The sequence below is a fragment of the Cryptotermes secundus genome, unplaced genomic scaffold (genome assembly GCF_002891405.2).
Source record: "Cryptotermes secundus unplaced genomic scaffold, Csec_1.0 scaffold93, whole genome shotgun sequence".
NCBI lineage: Eukaryota > Metazoa > Arthropoda > Insecta > Blattodea > Kalotermitidae > Cryptotermes > Cryptotermes secundus.
The window spans coordinates 759,981-777,265 of NW_019736393.1; the positions used below are offsets into that span (position 1 = coordinate 759,981).

Below are 17,285 nucleotides of genomic sequence, written 5' to 3' on the forward strand. Positions count from 1 at the left end.
AAGCACAAAACTGTGGCAGTACACAACACACAGCACATAAGAAACATCGAACCATAAGCCATACAACTTCAAGCTGACGTCTCCCATCTTTGGGATGAACTAACAAGGAGGAATTCAGCATTTTAGATGAAATATTTTAACATTTAGCGTTTTAACTTAAAACAGTTTCGGATGAAAATTGAGAACTTGATAGTGTACTCAACTATCTTAGTAAGTTTTGTGCTTTTACACGTCAGCATTTTGTAGCAGCGTCTACACGACAAACATAACTGTGAACATCATAAACAACGACAGTGTTTCCATAGTTATAGCAAGTGCCTCTGATGATGGTTGTATCAAACCGAAACATGTAAGGCAGGTGATATTAAAAAAGTGACCTACAAATTGTTACACTCGACGGACTCTCTACTAACTCTGTGATTGATAGTGTAACGGACCAAAAATGAAACAATTAAAAAAAAAGAAAAATCTTACTCCTACCAGAACTCGAAAACAAACCCTCGGCCATCCACCACATAGCCAGTAGCTACACCCACTGCGTTATTCTTAATACATTTCCGTTCAGACGTTCTTAGATGGATTCCTATGGGACTCGTTCTGTCTGGGGAGAAAAAGAAAACTGGGCTCATCTAAACAGCAATATGATGGCTCCCTGGTATCACCGTCACTCATTAATTTCTAATCTGGGACAGGAGCAAGCAAAAATTAAATTACGACGTTCAGATCTTTTTAAAAATTAAATTGTTATATTTGACTTTTGAAGACATGGGTTGGTGAGTTTCGAAATTTGAAACGATTGGCATGAACAGTGTAGGCCCAACGGCCACGTTAATAAGTAATGTAGTTAGGTTTTCATTGCTTATAAATATTCTAATGGTTTTATTTATGTAAATTTGTATTTACCTTAATTTCTAATACGCTTTTTATAGACTATATTTTAAAAATTTTGATTTGGCTTCCTCTGCTGAACTAGTTACAATATTCCTACTAATACTTACTTACTTACTCATGGAGCTGAGCCCTTCTTGAAGAGCCGCCAATTCTGCAGCTACTCAAGAATTTTCCAGCATTTTATGGAACCCGAAAGTTCTTTACCATGTTCACAAGAGCCCTCCACTTGTTCCTATTCTGAGCCAGATCAATCCAATCCATACCATTTCATTCTCTCTAAGGTCCATTTTAATACTGTCCACCCACCTATGCCTTGGCCTTCCCAGTGCGCTCTTTTATTCCTGCTTTCCCACTAATATCCTATATGCATTCCTCGTCTCCCCCATTCGTGCTACATGTCCTGCCCACCTCATCCTCCTTGATTTGATCATTCTAATTATACTTGGAGAAGAGTACAAGTTATGAAGCTCCTCATTATGCAGTTTTCTCCAGTCTCCTGTCACTTCATCTCTCTTCGGTCCACATATTCTCCTCAACACCCTGTTCTCAAACACCCTCAGTCTATGTTCCTCCCTTAATGTCAGAGACAAAGTTTCACACCCATACAGAACCACAGGCAAAATTATAGTTTTGTATATTCTAATTTGTATGTTTTTGGACAGCAGACGAGAAGTCAAAAGGTTCTGGACTGAATGGTAGCAAGCATTACCTGAGTCCAATCTCCTATTAATTTCCTCGTGAATCAAGTTTTGATTTGTGGCAAAGCTTTTTTATGCTAATCAAATCCTAGGTTCTTCAAATAAATGAACTTTTAACTGAGGACTTTGCATGGCCTGTCTCTCTCAGATCGAAATAATTAGGAAAAAAAAGAAAAATTTTAGATGATGGTTTCATGTCAATAAACTTAAAGAGATGACACGAAGAATGAAATTGTTATATTTGTTGTATCTGATCTAGAGAAAAAAACTACAAGTTCATATTGTACAGTAAACACATATCTTATATGATTAGCAATAGCACATGTTCTGAACCAAAAATTGTGTGTCCCCAGTTTGCAAGATACATAATATTTTGAGTTGATCCTGGTCATGGGTATTTCAATAATGTGGAATCAGGCTGTCTTGTCATTTGTTTGAAATGGACCCAACAGTAAGATGAACATGAACAATGAACCACTGTTAAAGTCGAAATCAGTAACAGTCTATCTCTCACGTGTAAATAATATAAATATATCATACTGCTTATTTGTACATACATTTATTAACAGTACTATATTATAGATATTAATAAACAGACAAAAATAAGTACATACACAAATATCTTTGAACTTTCTTTTAAAAATGTGGTTACAATATCTGGATTTGTACTCAAATTTATTTTGTATGTGTATAAATAAACAAGGATAAAACCTTTAACCAGTACATGTCACAACCAAAAAAAAAAGAGCCACATGAAATCTTCTTTTTGATATCTTGCATATATCACTACCAGAGGCATACTACAAGTCCTTACCACAATAATTCATTTTCAGAATTACAATGTAATATAAAAACTGAAACCAGCTTCTTGAAAATTGCTTTCAAATATGGGAAAAAAGGGTCAGCTTCAGATTATAAATAAACATTATGTTTATGCTTTTTTATTTTTATTATTATTCTTTATTTTTCTGATTATGACTGCAGGCTGATGGTCAATTGAAAACACAAGGGCAAAGTAATACAACACTTAGCATCCCACAAGCAAATTTGGCTAACACTTACCTTTAGTTTTGGTCCATCTTTACTTCTCTGCATTGTATGTTTTTAAGCTGCACCACATAGTAAATATTTATAAATATCACATCCTATGCTCTCACTGCCTTCCCATCTCCATTAAGCAGCCTTGAAGAAGTGTTATTGTTACTTTTAATTAGTTTTACTTTATTAGCACATGTTTTTTTTTTCATTTACTGGTTGATAATTAATTTTCTTATGTTACCCATAAGATATGTACAGTACTGTAAAATGTGGTGAAGATACTACACTATAAGCTTTTGAACCAGGACAGTCAGTATTATTTCACTGATTCTCATTACTGATTTGTTTCATTTTTGTCAGTCAGTCTGTCAATAAATACAAATTTATTTCAGCTTCTGGGTTGAGAAGATGAAATTTGATCTCATTTCTTTTATAAATAATATTCCTACAATATAGTAAATTATTGGTACTGAGATTTTGCTCCTGGTTTTGTTTATTAAAATATATTAACTCTCAGACTTGAGATGTTAACTCCACTCATAAACTTGGATTTGAATTAAACACTCCAAACCAAAGTTTGTTACTAAAAGATCTAGAAATTACTTTAGCTGTTGATAAAACCCCAAATCAAATATGAAAGATCTACATTCCACTTATTGCTCTTCTCAGCAAAAGCTAGTGTCAATTAAAGTGTCAATTAAAAGCAGTTCTTGCTGATTTCTGTTGTTAGAAAAAATATCCACATCTACTGTACAAATTTATTTAGCATACTGGTATAAGATACTTGACAAAATTATAAAAGATAAAACAACTCCGTCGAGTGTGACTGTTGAAGTTTTTATTCCTTCAATTCTTATTGCCCTTACATGTCGTAAAAACAACACAGTGTGCCACAAACAAACACAGGACGATATCAAAGAACCTTCTTCTCAAGAAAGACAGGCGGCACAAGTTCAGCCCCCATCAAGAAAGGCAATAAGAGAAAGGATATGAACCTATTTCATTTATAAATTCTAACTTAAATAACAAAAGTTTTAAAATTTTTAATATACCAAGACAGCTGCTGTAGTTGTGGAAACTTTGGATTTTGTATCTATTGTGCATTACAAACATTGTATGTGTATATATTTTAGCATTCAGAACACCCATTGTAATAGTGTTTTCCAAAGAGTATCGATGTCCCTCTCATGATGGTCTATAGGGACCGAAACATGGAAGGGCATTAAGAATTGAAGTAATAAAAACTTCAACAGTCACACTCGATGGAGCTGTTTTATCTTTTATAATATTGTTAGTCTGATGGACCAGAATGAAACAAATGAAATACTTGACAAAATTGTTATGAATCAGGCTCATTAATTTTCCATTAGTTTTATTATTATTTTAATTTACAAAATTCCCTACATACCAAATTCATCTTGAAAAGAAACTGAAATCAAGAAATAAAGTTTTAACTAACATAGATGTGGTAAAAACTAGCTTATACTGAAGAGATCAGTAAATATTAGGTCTTCAACATCTTTTAGTATGCTTATGACTTAATGGCTGTGAATCAATGTTACTAGCAATTCTTTCACTTCCAAATTGAGACAGAAATTGTATTCACAGAACTGTGAGATTATGAATCCCACAGCTAAGTATGTTCCACTTCCAGGGGTGGAAATGGCTTTTCAGAACTAAGCAGACATTCCAAATTATTGAAGAAAAACCTGGAGAATGACCAAAGCATACTATAAAAAAATTATTACAATGCAAGATCAGGAATTTATTCCTACATGTATGACTACTGGGAATAAAATTTAGTGTATCTGAAGGCATTTTAAATAGCTTCATGAAAAAGACACTCTGCAACTAAGGAGATGATGTCCACCCATGCCTACATCCATTTCCATCCCTGTCCATGTCCCCACGTCTAACAGTCAACACTGTTGATAATCCTACCCTTGAAGAAAGCAGTCTTTTGGGATTTAGCACCGTGTATATGTGGTATACACGGTGCCAAATCCCAAAAGACTGCTTTCTTCATAGTCACCACCGTGAAAGCCTTAAATCTTACAATCCTACCCTTGTTTATCAGACATTTTTCCTCTATGTACTTCATATAATATAAACAATACCTATATAGATAAGGTTATTTCCTTTTCTAAACATAAAATTCTCTTCATTTCCATTTAGAATTTTCCTTAGATTTCCTAGGATTAGATCTGAATTATTCTTAAAATGTGTCAAAGAAATGTACTATTTAACTTATTGAAAATATTCAGAAATATTCTTCTGTTACTGCTTTATTTCCTCTAAACCACGTCATTGCAACATAAGATTTACCAGTGAGTATCAATATTGTGGTATGCTGAAATGTAATGTCATACATTTTGTACCCATCTACCGAAATATAAAGTGTCACATCTCAGAAGTTCATAATTTAATAACATATGGTTGCAGATAACATGTGTAGCTACGTTTGCGAGTTTACAGCGGGACTCCAACTTTAGACAATAGATACCATTAAGTATAGAAGTTTAAGATTTTACAATAACAGTACACCAGATAAACTAATTCAGAACATTTATCCATGAACAGCAAATTACAAGCTGATTTACCCAAAACAAAAACAATAAGAAATGCTACCATATTCAAATAATAATTATAGGAATGTATAATACAGAAATAATTTATCAAGTATGGGGGTATATGATAATCGTAAAATGTAACATTAATAATATGCATTGTATTTGAATAAAATATGTTATCTTTTTTAACAAGTGGAACTTAACACTTGTCATCTTAAATATCTGAACTACCAGGTACCTATGAAATAAATATGGGTTTGAACTTCAAATTCTCCTTTGTTAAAAGTCAAGCAGAGGTTTGTTTCATTAAAGGAACTTAGAAACTCAGAAAAGTATTGTGTATTATGTACAATAAATATATTTTATTGTAACGACAATGGAAATGAAGCAAATTACATAAGAACAATTTTAAACACATTTTTGAATGGCCAAATAGAATTTGAACATGATGCGTGAAACACTTCATAACTCTATGAAAGAATGTGAAAACCACAGACTTTTCAAGCATCAGATACCAGGTGAAGGAGGGGGGGGAGATTACCTATATTTTAACCAGTTAAGTGTATGATTCGCATATTATCAAATGTAATGGTAAAGAGAATACCGAATTCACTGAAAAGCAGAATTTCAAGTAGAGTCAACAACTAAATACTTTCTTGAAACAGTAAAACTGTCACCCATAAAGTGGTAATTTGATATCTGTAAACAAATAATCCTTTGTAAGGAATATTAATTGCAGTCAATAAATATTGCTGCCAAAAATTAAATTAAAATAGAACTACTTCACTGATATACTCCTTCTGCATACATGTCAATCTCTAAGTCTTCTATTTGTCATTTGACTGCTTTAGATGTAATGATTCAAATTCACAACATGCATCCTTTGCTACTTCCTACACCCATAACTGATTGATTCATGTTCACACTAACTCTGTAAGCCTGACTGATTGGCTCCTGTCCTACTGTGTCCTTGTGTATCAACTAAAGCTATCATTAAGCGACATTACAAGACAGAAAATTTTTCTTAATATTTTTTTCCAATAATATTCCTGCAAAAATACTTGTATAGTAATAGACATAAGACAGGGACAACTGCTGAAGGAATGTCAATAGTAAATTCTTCCTCCTGGGTATGCCTTTAGCATCTTTTTATGAATGTTTATTGGTTCATCCCATTAAATATTCCTTGATTTCTTTATCTGCTTTTCAGATAGGTCTCACACTAAATGTTCAGTTTGATGACTGATCACAAATGAGATGTAAGCACATTTCCAGTTATATTCAGCAATGAATATAACATCACTGACAAGAAAATCTGCAAAGCTTTTATGAACTTTGAAGCTTGAAAATGTGCTTCCAAAGCACTAAATGCGTCAGCATGATTTTTATTCTGTACTAATCTTGTAAGTTGTTAATTATTAAATAAATAACCATATGATTACAAACCACATTCACAGTATTCCATTTTTCCCGTATTTTATAATGAACATGCCGTTCTGACAGGCAAGCAAGAAGCTTGCGCTCGAAGTAAATCTTTCAGAGAAAGTATTTCAGAACATCAGACATGAAACTTGCGAGAGATATCTTCATATGACTGAAGAAAAGAGTTCTGCACTTGAAATGTGATGGCTTTTAATAAATATATTTCTGCAGATTCGCTTGTTTTACTCCTTCCTGTAGTCAGGACATGTGAAAATAACCAGTGTCATGGTCTTAAATATGAGAATCTATATTCTATAACTATTATTTTCAGACTATCCAGCAAATAGAAATAATATAAGTATTTCCAAAAATCTGACCATATCACACAACTTATGTAATAATCATAACTACAAAATTTGTCTTGTGTGATGAGCTACTGTTCCACGCTTTAAAAAGGAAAGTAACTAAAAGAAAGGGTGTTCCAAATTATAATCTTCACAAATGCCACCCCATGAACTCCACAGGAAGCCGTATTTTGAGTATCAGTTTTATTCTGTCTTGTCCATATAAATGAAGGTGACCTGAAGAATAATTTTTAAATTTTCCAGTGCCAGTCAAAGGATAGTGTAGTTGGTATAGTGACCGGCTGCAGGCTGGACAACCAAGGGGTTGCAGTTGAGTCAAGAATTTTCTCTTCTCCATGTCATCAAGACCGGCTCTTGGGTCCACCCAAACCTCCTATCCAATGGGTACCGGTGGCTCTTTCCCTGGGGTAAAGTGGCCGAGGCATGAAGCTGACCACTCACCCCCAACCTAGTGACGAGGTCAAGAAAATGTGGATCTATACAACCACTCCCCCTACACCTTCATGTCTTAGTGCTTAATTAGTCAAGCAGAAGGACAACTTTACCTTTTTACCTATGCCAGTCAATGTATCAGTCCAGCCATTACTTATTTGTTAAAACTTTTGTCATAAATATATAAGAACGATTACAATATAGCATCGATAATTAATGATGTAATCTAAATATTTTCCACTGCCAGAATCAGTAGCTCCCAAACCTCTTCAGTTCACAGAGCACCTGGTCATCATGTTGCTCTCTACAGAACACCTTGAAAACCAAATTTTCTTTTACCCCATTATTTTAACTGGGAACAATACTAATAGCAGAAAGTATATTATATGATGGTCTACACATCTCAACAAATGGTGGTGGTGGTGGTGGTGGTGGTGGTGGTGGTGGTGGTGGTGGTGGTGGCGGTGGTGGCAGTGGCGGCGGCAGCGGTGACGATGATGACGATGACAACAATGATAAAAATCAGTATTAAGTCTCACCCAGTAGAGACAAAAATCATTATCATTTAAATCCTGTTCTTATCATTAAGAATAATAATGTTGTTGTCAACACAACAACCTATGAGTATATGAATATAATATTAATGTGTCAATATGTAGAACTGACCAGTCACTGCACATCTATAAATATGGAAGTAATCACCCATATCACTCCACATAATTACAACATCCATGACATAGATGTAAAAGTACACTGGTTATTTTTTTCAGATATGTAACGCCATTGAAACAATAATGTAGTCTGGCATGAGAGACGCATCAAGATCAACCAAACTACACTCTATTTTATTCTTTTTACCTAATTTTAATGTTCAATATTTAATTTTTAATTTTTAACTTTTACCTGTAACCTGTAACGTATTATAAGACAGTTATACTAAATTGAATGAAAATATTCAGTATTGCATTTACTAATTTACTAATATAGTTCCATGTTAGTCACATAATTCAATAATCATGATACATATTCATATAAGCCATCTAAAAGTGATCACATTGATCGAAACATGTACTGGTATGCATAATAAAGACAAATATTAACACATTAATATTAGTTTCACTTACTCAGAAACAGAAAATAATTAAAATTGAGACCCTAATATTTGCACAAGAAATGTGTAAAATTGAGGAAATCCTGTCCATAAACTTTATTTATTTATTTATTTTAGAAACTGAAAAAAAGATCTGCATTACTCACTTTCAATAGCAGAAGATCTTGATCCATGCTGTGGAACACTGATGTTCCACCAAAGCATTGCCTGAGAACCGGTGGTTTAAATGTTCAGGGGCATGTATAATCCAAAATTTTTACCATTTTGGAAAAAAGGGCTGAACTGATATTGAGTTTTGATGCTGGATAAAATGTATGTCATAAAGCCCAGAGATAAGGATACATTAATCATTCTGAAGGATCTTCATAATTCGAATTATGTGTAATGACATACTTACATAGAGTATGAATGTCTATAGACTCCTAGTATGAAACATATCAGCTTTAGCTATGTGGCAGAACTGTGAACGCAGATCCTATATGCTCTTTGTCAGGAATGCTGAAGGCAGGCTACTCTTTCCAAATAGTCATGTGACAATGCACTTTAATACACTAACTCATGGTCCTATTAGCACCTAATGAAATTCTTGAGTTCATAACCCGACTACTGTTGTTACCGGGAATGTACAGTCATATAATTCATGCTCGTTGGCCAGTTACAACATCCCGATCAATGTACACGTTCCCATGTTCACCTTCTTCTTCTTCTGTTTGCCGTTTGCGTGCTGGAAGATAAAATAAATACATTTTACTGAATGAGAATCATTGTAATTGGTACACAGTTTCTTTAGTTAACAGTCTCCCATAATGGGGTTCTATCCATAGTATTTATATGGATGCTTCAGCACAGTGAACTGAATTTGAGAAAACTTTCGTAACAATCGAATCCTCGGTTTTTAACTTTGGGGCCTCGTCTTTGTTATGGCGCCCGGATGGGTATGCAGCAAGAAAGTTATTTTTTTGTACAATACAATCAACAATTTTAGTACGACAACCGTGGTCCAAAATATATGCATTATATTTTACCAGATCTTTGCGTCTCTTGATAGAGGTCATTTTCGTGTACACGTATAATGGCATGGTTGTGTTTTTGTTGCTTGGGATGGTTCACAAGGGAATGTCTGCTGTCATGATGTTCGAAACATTTGAATTGCGACGTTCTGCCAGCATACAAAAGTAGGAAGAATGTTGTTGACAAAGGAATTACGCACTTCGTAACTTTTTACGTTGTTTAACAACCGTGCGCTTCCGCTGAGAGAGAACTATAGGTTTAAAGAACTCGTCTAAGCGAAAAAGCTATGCAGATAAGAAGTAAGAGCTCTATAGTATTCAAATGAGCAGACTTGTTCGGAAGACAATACTTTATTTGAAGGTCAATGGACAGGGGACCTTTGAAAATAATTCGTACCTTGTTAGCGGGTCCATTTCGCCCCTCTGCTCTGCCCTTTCGGTAAAACGTAAATTTGTCCTTGTGCTTAAATAAGTAAGCACTACGCTATGAAGTCATATGGGGGAGTGGATGTATAGACCCACGTTTTCTTGACCTCGGCACTAGTAGGTGAGTGGTCAGCTTCAAACTTCGGCCGCTTTACCCCCGGGGAAAGAGCCCCTGGTACCCAGTCGATAGGAGGCTGGGTGGACCGCAGAGCCGGTCGGGACGTTTTAAAGAAAAGAAAATTCTTGACCCTACCGGAACTCGAACTCCGACCTCTCAGTCGTCCAGCCCGTAGCCAGTCGCTATACCGACTGCACTAGATAAATAGATAGTGAAGATTGTTGTAGTTTGGGACGTGATTCCTTGTAGTCTGGTAAATGTTTATTGACCTAATATCCCAGAAGAGAGTAAGCCTCACTATCAACCCATATTTTCCATAAAATAAAACGACAAACCGTTACTAAATTTGCATATTTGTAGAACTTAATTCACCTGTAGGGCCGCGCCATAGCTCAAGCGGTTAGTCGCTGGCTTCCTACCGCGGCGGCCCGGGTTAGATCCCGGGTCTGGTCAAGTGGGATTTGTGGTGGACAAAGTGGCGCTGGGGCAGGTTTTCTCCGAGTACTTCGGTTTCCCCTGCCAATCTTCATTCCACCAGTTGCTCCACAATCACCCTCACCTATCATCTGGGGCTGGTACAATAGGCCAGAAGTGGCCGCAGTACAAGGGACTTAGTCCCACCCCACTAGCAATTAAAAAACTCACAAGAAACACATTACGTTTCCGCAACAAAGACTCGCCAGTTAATGTTGTTTATGGAAACAAACCCTGTTATTTGTAGAAACCATAAGAAACACATAAATACATCCTACGGGAAGAATGCTGAGTCGCTAAATCCGAGACCCACGTGAAGTTATTTGTCGCGTGACACACCCAACACGTGACAGTATGTTAAAGCAGGTATTAGAAATAGAACCACTGAGAGTTAAAATGGTGATCACATTAACAGTACTAAGTTAAACATGTGAATTATTAACCTCACGTGTCATGTTAACACAGAACGTGGAAAATAAATACAATTCGCACTGCTATGTCTTCACTTCTTTCCCCTTCTCTTCCTGTCAGTGTTTCACCATCATATCCCGTCGTATTCTGTTACAGGTACAAATCAAAGGTACATCTCTCTGCCACGTACCCAGAAGTTGTTCCAGATAGACGCACTGACTGGAGTCGCTGCAGCAGTCTGCTTGTACAGAACCAGCGCCTCTCTCTTCAGGATGGGCTACCGGCAGCAAAAGGTTCAGTCGTGTCGACAATTCTCCGACATCTGCAAAAAGAACATTGCTTCGTTAAGGTCCGTATTACGTAACCTTACCACAGGTGAACTTAAAGACTGATATAGTTTATTATGACGGTCGTTAAGACCGCCTTTGTAGTCTAGTGGTCAGAGTTCCTGGCTATAGATTCCGATGTCCCTGGTTCGATTTCCGGCCCTACCAGATTTTCTGAGAAGTAGTGAGTCTCCAACGGGGTCCACTCAGCCTCGTGAGGATAACTGAGGAGCTACTTGAAAGGAAAAGTAGCGGCTCCGGTCTAGCAAACCGAGATTAATGGTCGTGGGGATCCGTTGTGCTGACCACGCGACACCCTCTACCCGCAAACGTTGGCACTAACTTCGCCGACAAGCGGCGGTCGCTCTGTCTTTATAGTTTTCTTGCGGACTAAAAGCCACGGAGTTTTCTTTTACCTAGTAGCCCCAGCATACCACCAAAGCTTGATGAATATAAAAATATATTTTATTTTCTATATGATGCATTGTGTAGCTTGTACACCTTAACATTGAGCGTAAAATGTCTTCTAAGGCGTCATACCTTGACCAGGAACGTTTCCACGGAATCTCGGCTAGGGCAATGCTTCTCGTCTTACGCTAGAAACAGAATTTTGCGGTTTTCTAGTGACAATATAGCGATCTACGTCATCATAATACGTTGACAATCAAGTATATTTTAAAAACAGTTCAACTTAATACGAGCCAAGCCACGGGAATTCATAAGTTCACCGCTCGACACTAAATCCTAAATACACGTATGTGCTTTGGCGCATGCGTCGCAGTGAAAATGGCAAAGGGAAAGTACGTTTTTATTAGTACAGCGAACCTCATATCTCCAAAGGAGGTCACTGAGCTAAATTCAAGGACATTTCCCGTCCAACAGTAGTCTCTAACGCCTTTGATAGATGGGGGAAGCATTATAGATAGCACCAAGCCAGTAGAGGCCGAACTCGCTGGCTCGGTCGGGACTGATGGTACGCACCAATAACGGTAGGGTATAGAGACTGGTAGAATATCATAGAGGGAAGCACAATGGACCAATAGTGGTCTCAGTGCATGGGGAAACCCACCCTCTCCAATAACTAACTATAACTGTTAGTACAGCGAGGTCGTGCGGATTCATTGACACATAACCTAACTTCTGGACCGGGGTTCTACACTGCGCCGGGTCCTGAATTCTTGAAAAATAAAGAACTACACCTTTCTTGACACGTACATCGATGTTCTGAAGTAAAGATGTCCTTCACATAGCGTACCACATATGGCTGCATTCCGCCACTCCGTGTTGCCTTCTCATCCTCCATTCATGAAATACAACACACGAGGAGGCCCATTGCAGTGTCCCTCTCGCAACAGTAACTATGCGACAACTTTCACTCCAATCAATATACGTGTATTCTGAGGCACGTTTTCCCATTCTTCTCATACAAAAGACTTGTTACGTATGTCAAACTGAGTTATGTCCTCATGTAAAAGTACGTAGATTCTAAAGGGTCCTGACGATGGTGGATGACACACAGAATTACTGGGTTTGTGGACTTTTTCCACCGTCAGGAATTCTAGGTAATAAGAGGACACGACGTTTCGAAAACTGGATCTGTTTCCGTCTTCAGGTGAGAAAGGAAGACACTTATTCAGTTAGGCCCCTTAGAAAGAGCTAATCCCAATCGCTGTATTAGCTCTTTCTAAAGGGCCCAAATGAATAGGCGTCTTCCTTTCTCACCTGAAGATGGAAACAGTCCAGTTTTCGAAACTCCGTGTCCTCTACTAGCTAGAATTCCGGATGGGAAAAGTCCAAAAAATTAGTAATTCTGTGAGTTCTATATTCTCATGTAAAGTATGGAAGTAGCTGTTGTCTTAACAGAAGTTTATTTATAAAATAAAAACAAAGGAAATGACCGTCCTGTTGGACATGGTTGCACACACGAATCACGTTAGGACGTTGAACACGGAAGTGCACCCTGCAGCATGAAAGTGGAAGGATATTAACCTCGACGTTCAAAAGGAAAGGACACTACTGAAACTTTCATCTTTTGCTAGGCCTTCGCAAGCCCCTCTGCCCTCGCGATCGTACATTCCGCAGCTGTCTCTCGGTACATAATCAGCTTGCACCGTTTCTAACGGTACTACCCACTTTCGTGGGCCATGCCGTCTTCCCCAGGTTGTTCCGTTACATTTCAGGGGGCTCTTAGGAAGGATCTTCGCCCATATTTCAATGGTCCCAGCTTAGTTACTAATCACTTCCCAGGGCCGCGCCATAGCTCAAGCGGTTAGTCGCTAGCTTCCCACCGCGGCGGCCCGGGTTCGATCCCGGGTCTGGTCAAGTGGCATTTGTGGTGGACAAAGTGGCGCTGGAGCAGGTTTTCTCCGAGAACTTCGGTTTCCCCTTCCAATCTTCATTCCACCAATTCTCCACAATCACCCTCACCTATCATCTGGGCTGGTACAATAGGCCAGAAGTGGCCGCAGTACAAGGGACTTAGTCTCACCCCACTAGCAATAAGAAATCACTTCCCAGTGTAACTATCCGTATTTATCAGAAATATTTTGGTCATATAGATGGGGAGGACAAAGAAATGCGTGCAGAAATGTTAAGAAGGGAAAACTCTTGGAAAATAAATATTCTAAAGACCAAAAAATAGATAGGATAATATTAAACAAAGGTCTTGATGACCGAAAATTTGAGAATGTGAAGTGGGTTGAACTGTCTTAGCATCATATCCAATGAAAATATTCATTATTGCCAATTCTGGATCTTCAAATTACATTGTCAGAAAGTCGACTCCTCCGTCATACATCCCTAAAAGACAACCTGTCGGAGTGTGAAAACTAATTTACACAATCCTTGGTTTTACTGAAGCACATTTTTTATGATGTACTCTAACATAAAATACGTCTTGAAGGTTTTCACGGTGGTGATGTCTCAGATCATGGTTCTCTGATTTATTACACCGCTTAGTGTTACTGATGAATGTCATTGTTTCGGAGGAATACGCTGCATCCATTTTCAGGGATAAAGTCAGTCTGTCTCCCCTCTCCCTGGATTTGAGTGGCCACCTTACTATCTGCCTGTATAGCCTAATCGCATCCTGACCATAATCTGACCCTGAAGATGGAGGCAGCATATTCGTCTGAAACGTTGATATGTAACTACAAGATTATACGGTGTCACAATCTAGAATAAATTCATAATCTAAATGACAGATTGTATTGTATTTCTGTCCTTATAAATTAATGCCTACTTAGATCCACTACCAACCATCTAAACGCAAGACGGCCCTATTCATATTGCTACGGAAGTAATTTAAACTTATGTCAACATCAGATCTTGTTAATGGTATCTTAGGTCATGCTTGTATGTTGAAAGTTTTCCGCTTTGTTTTATATGGATCATAACACTCAGCATTTCATAAATTACTGCCTGATGCTAAGAGCCGGAATAGCGCAGTCTGTATAGCGACTGGCTACGGCTGGACGACCGAGGTGTCGGAGTTCGAGTCTCGGTAGGGTCAAGAATTTTCTCTTCCCCAAGTCGTCCAGATGGGCTTTCGGGTCCAGCCAACCTCCTATCCAGTGGGTACCGGGGGCAAAGTGACCGATGCGCGAAGCTGTCCGCTCACCTCCAGCTAGTGCCGAAATCCACTTCCCCTTAATCCTTCATGACCTAGCGTTTAATTGGTTAAGCACAGAGACAACTTTACCTTTTTTCCATTACTACTTGATGGTAATAAGGAAGCATCTGTCCCTAGACTGTTGAATCTGAAGACAAGAAGCGCTCCTTTCCGGGTATCCATTTTAATGCACAATTTACACATTATCCCTCGTCCTAATTTTACTTATGGCGGCGTTTAAGAGACCAGACTGTCTCCGTCCTCATATAAAACCCCTACTTTCATGGGCCCAATCGACAGAGCTAGTCCATATCCGGTCCGGAGATAGGGGCTAATTCTATCGTCTGGACCAAACAGAATAATATTTTTTACCTGATGAAGGAGACAACAGTCCAGTCTCCGAAACGTCATCTTAAGTAAAATTAGGGTGACGGATGTGTAAGAAATTAAGTATTGTATTAATATACTACGGGCACGAATTCCCCGATCTGATGCAATCTACAAGCTTAATGTTTCTCGTTTAACAAAGGATTTCGGAGTGCAAACTTTTCTAAGTGTGCTATAAGCCGGATCAATTTAAGCTCAGCTATGACCTTAATAACACTAGGCCAAGTTCCCCCTCCCATAATTGTGTGAGGTCATCTCTCTGATGACTGTTCTGTATAAGCTTCCAGTTCGTATTTGTTCTTGCAGCAGGGGACTCTAGAAGAACACAAACTGAGGCGCTGGAGAAGTGGGCAACGAGAGAAGACTCCGGATCTAAGAGAAAGGGAGGAACAGGAGGACGGGCAAAACTGCATAATGAGAAACTTCATAATCTGTAGCCTGTTCCCTACAAAACATTATCAAGTTGATCTAGTCAAGGAGGACAAGAGGGTCGGGGAAATAGAGAAAACAATATAAAAATTTAATTTGAAATTCTGAAGGGAAGAGGACATTTGGAAAACCAAGGCGTAGATAGGAGGGTAATATTAATATGGATCTATTATAAGTTTCGAGGTTTTGGACTCAATCTGACTCAGATACGATCCTCTGGTGGGCAGTTGTGAACACGATAATTAACTTTCGGGTTCCGTAAGGACAAAGAATTTCCTGACTAGCTGAGAGACTAAGAGCGTCTCAAGAAGTGCCACACTTAATTTAGAAAATTAATTAGTTGTTTAAATAGGTACTCTTATTTGAATGGAGCCGGGATAGCGTAGCTGGTAAAGAGACTGGCTACTGGCTGGACGACTGAGAGGTTGGAGTTCGAGTCATGATAGGGTCACGAATTTTCTCTTCTCCACATCGTCCTGACCCAGCCTCCTATCTATTGGGTACCGGGGGCTCTTTCTCCGCGCTAAAGCGGCCGGGGCATGAAGCTGACCCCTCAACTTCAACTACTGCCGAGGTCAAGAAAATATAGATGTATACATTCAGTTCCCCATAAGCCTCATGGCGTAGTGCTTACTTAGTTAAGCATAGGAAAAACTTTTTTATATTTTTTTTTATTTTCCTTGGCACTGAAGCCACAGGGGGCCTAGACCTACCTCCATGAACTTCTCCGTTCACTTCGGTTTTTCTAAATTTTACATATTCAGTAGGACTCCTTGGGCGGGTGATCAGCTCGTCGCAAGGCCTCTACCTGTACACAAACACAGAAAAACGGAGACAAACATCCATGCCCTGAGTGGGATTCGAACCCACGATCCTGGTTTCCAAGCGAGCGAAGACAGTGCATGACTTAGACAGCTCGGCTACCGTGACCGGAAAACTTTTACCTTACTCTTATTTGAATACATACAAAACAATGGACAAAATTATGTTGTCACAGTCATTGTGAATAACGCGAAAAAGAAGACGTCTAACAGTGAATCTGTGACGTGATATTCGAGAGACTCTTTTAGCCATCTCACAGACAAATTGGCGAGTGCATAGTCGTCCTTTGACTGTATCCTTGCCTGAGCTAACCTAATATACGTGTATATCACCAGAACCCATTTTAAAACTATCTTCCTGTATTAAGCACGGAGTTTTTTGCGGTTTATTTCCATGACGCTTACCCAGGACTTCTGATAAATGCTTTTCTTTTAACCATGCAGACTATCACTTTCGCCGCATATCAACTCCGCTCAGTTAATGACTCGACTCCTTCTTCTCCTTCTTCTCCTCCTCCTCCTTCTCTTTCTTCTTCTATTCCTGTTGCTCCCATTTGGAACATAGGACATCCGTGAAACGTTTCCTTTCAATTCAATTTATTAATCTAAGACGGTTGGTAGGATTCCTTGGACGGGGGATCAGCCCGTCGCAAGGCCGCTACCTAACACGTACATCCGTGCCTTGAGTGAGATTCGAACCCACGATCCCAGTGTTCAAGCGATCGAAGACATTTCACATCTTAGAC

At 38.4% G+C, this 17,285-nt stretch overlaps 1 protein-coding gene across 1 annotated transcript in view; it reads right to left on the bottom strand.

The window, feature by feature from the left end:
• Nucleotides 1–7,464: 7,464 nt before the first annotated feature.
• The window catches only part of LOC111869757, a 40,876-nt gene continuing 31,055 nt past the window's right edge, over nucleotides 7,465–17,285 (bottom strand). The window contains exons 3-4 of the mRNA XM_023861499.2: nucleotides 11,157–11,288; nucleotides 7,465–9,251 (exon numbers count right to left, since the gene is read on the bottom strand). Of these exons, the coding sequence (XP_023717267.1) occupies nucleotides 9,166–9,251; nucleotides 11,157–11,288 (218 nt within the window). The 3' untranslated portion in view covers nucleotides 7,465–9,165. The remainder of the gene's footprint in view (nucleotides 9,252–11,156; nucleotides 11,289–17,285) is intronic.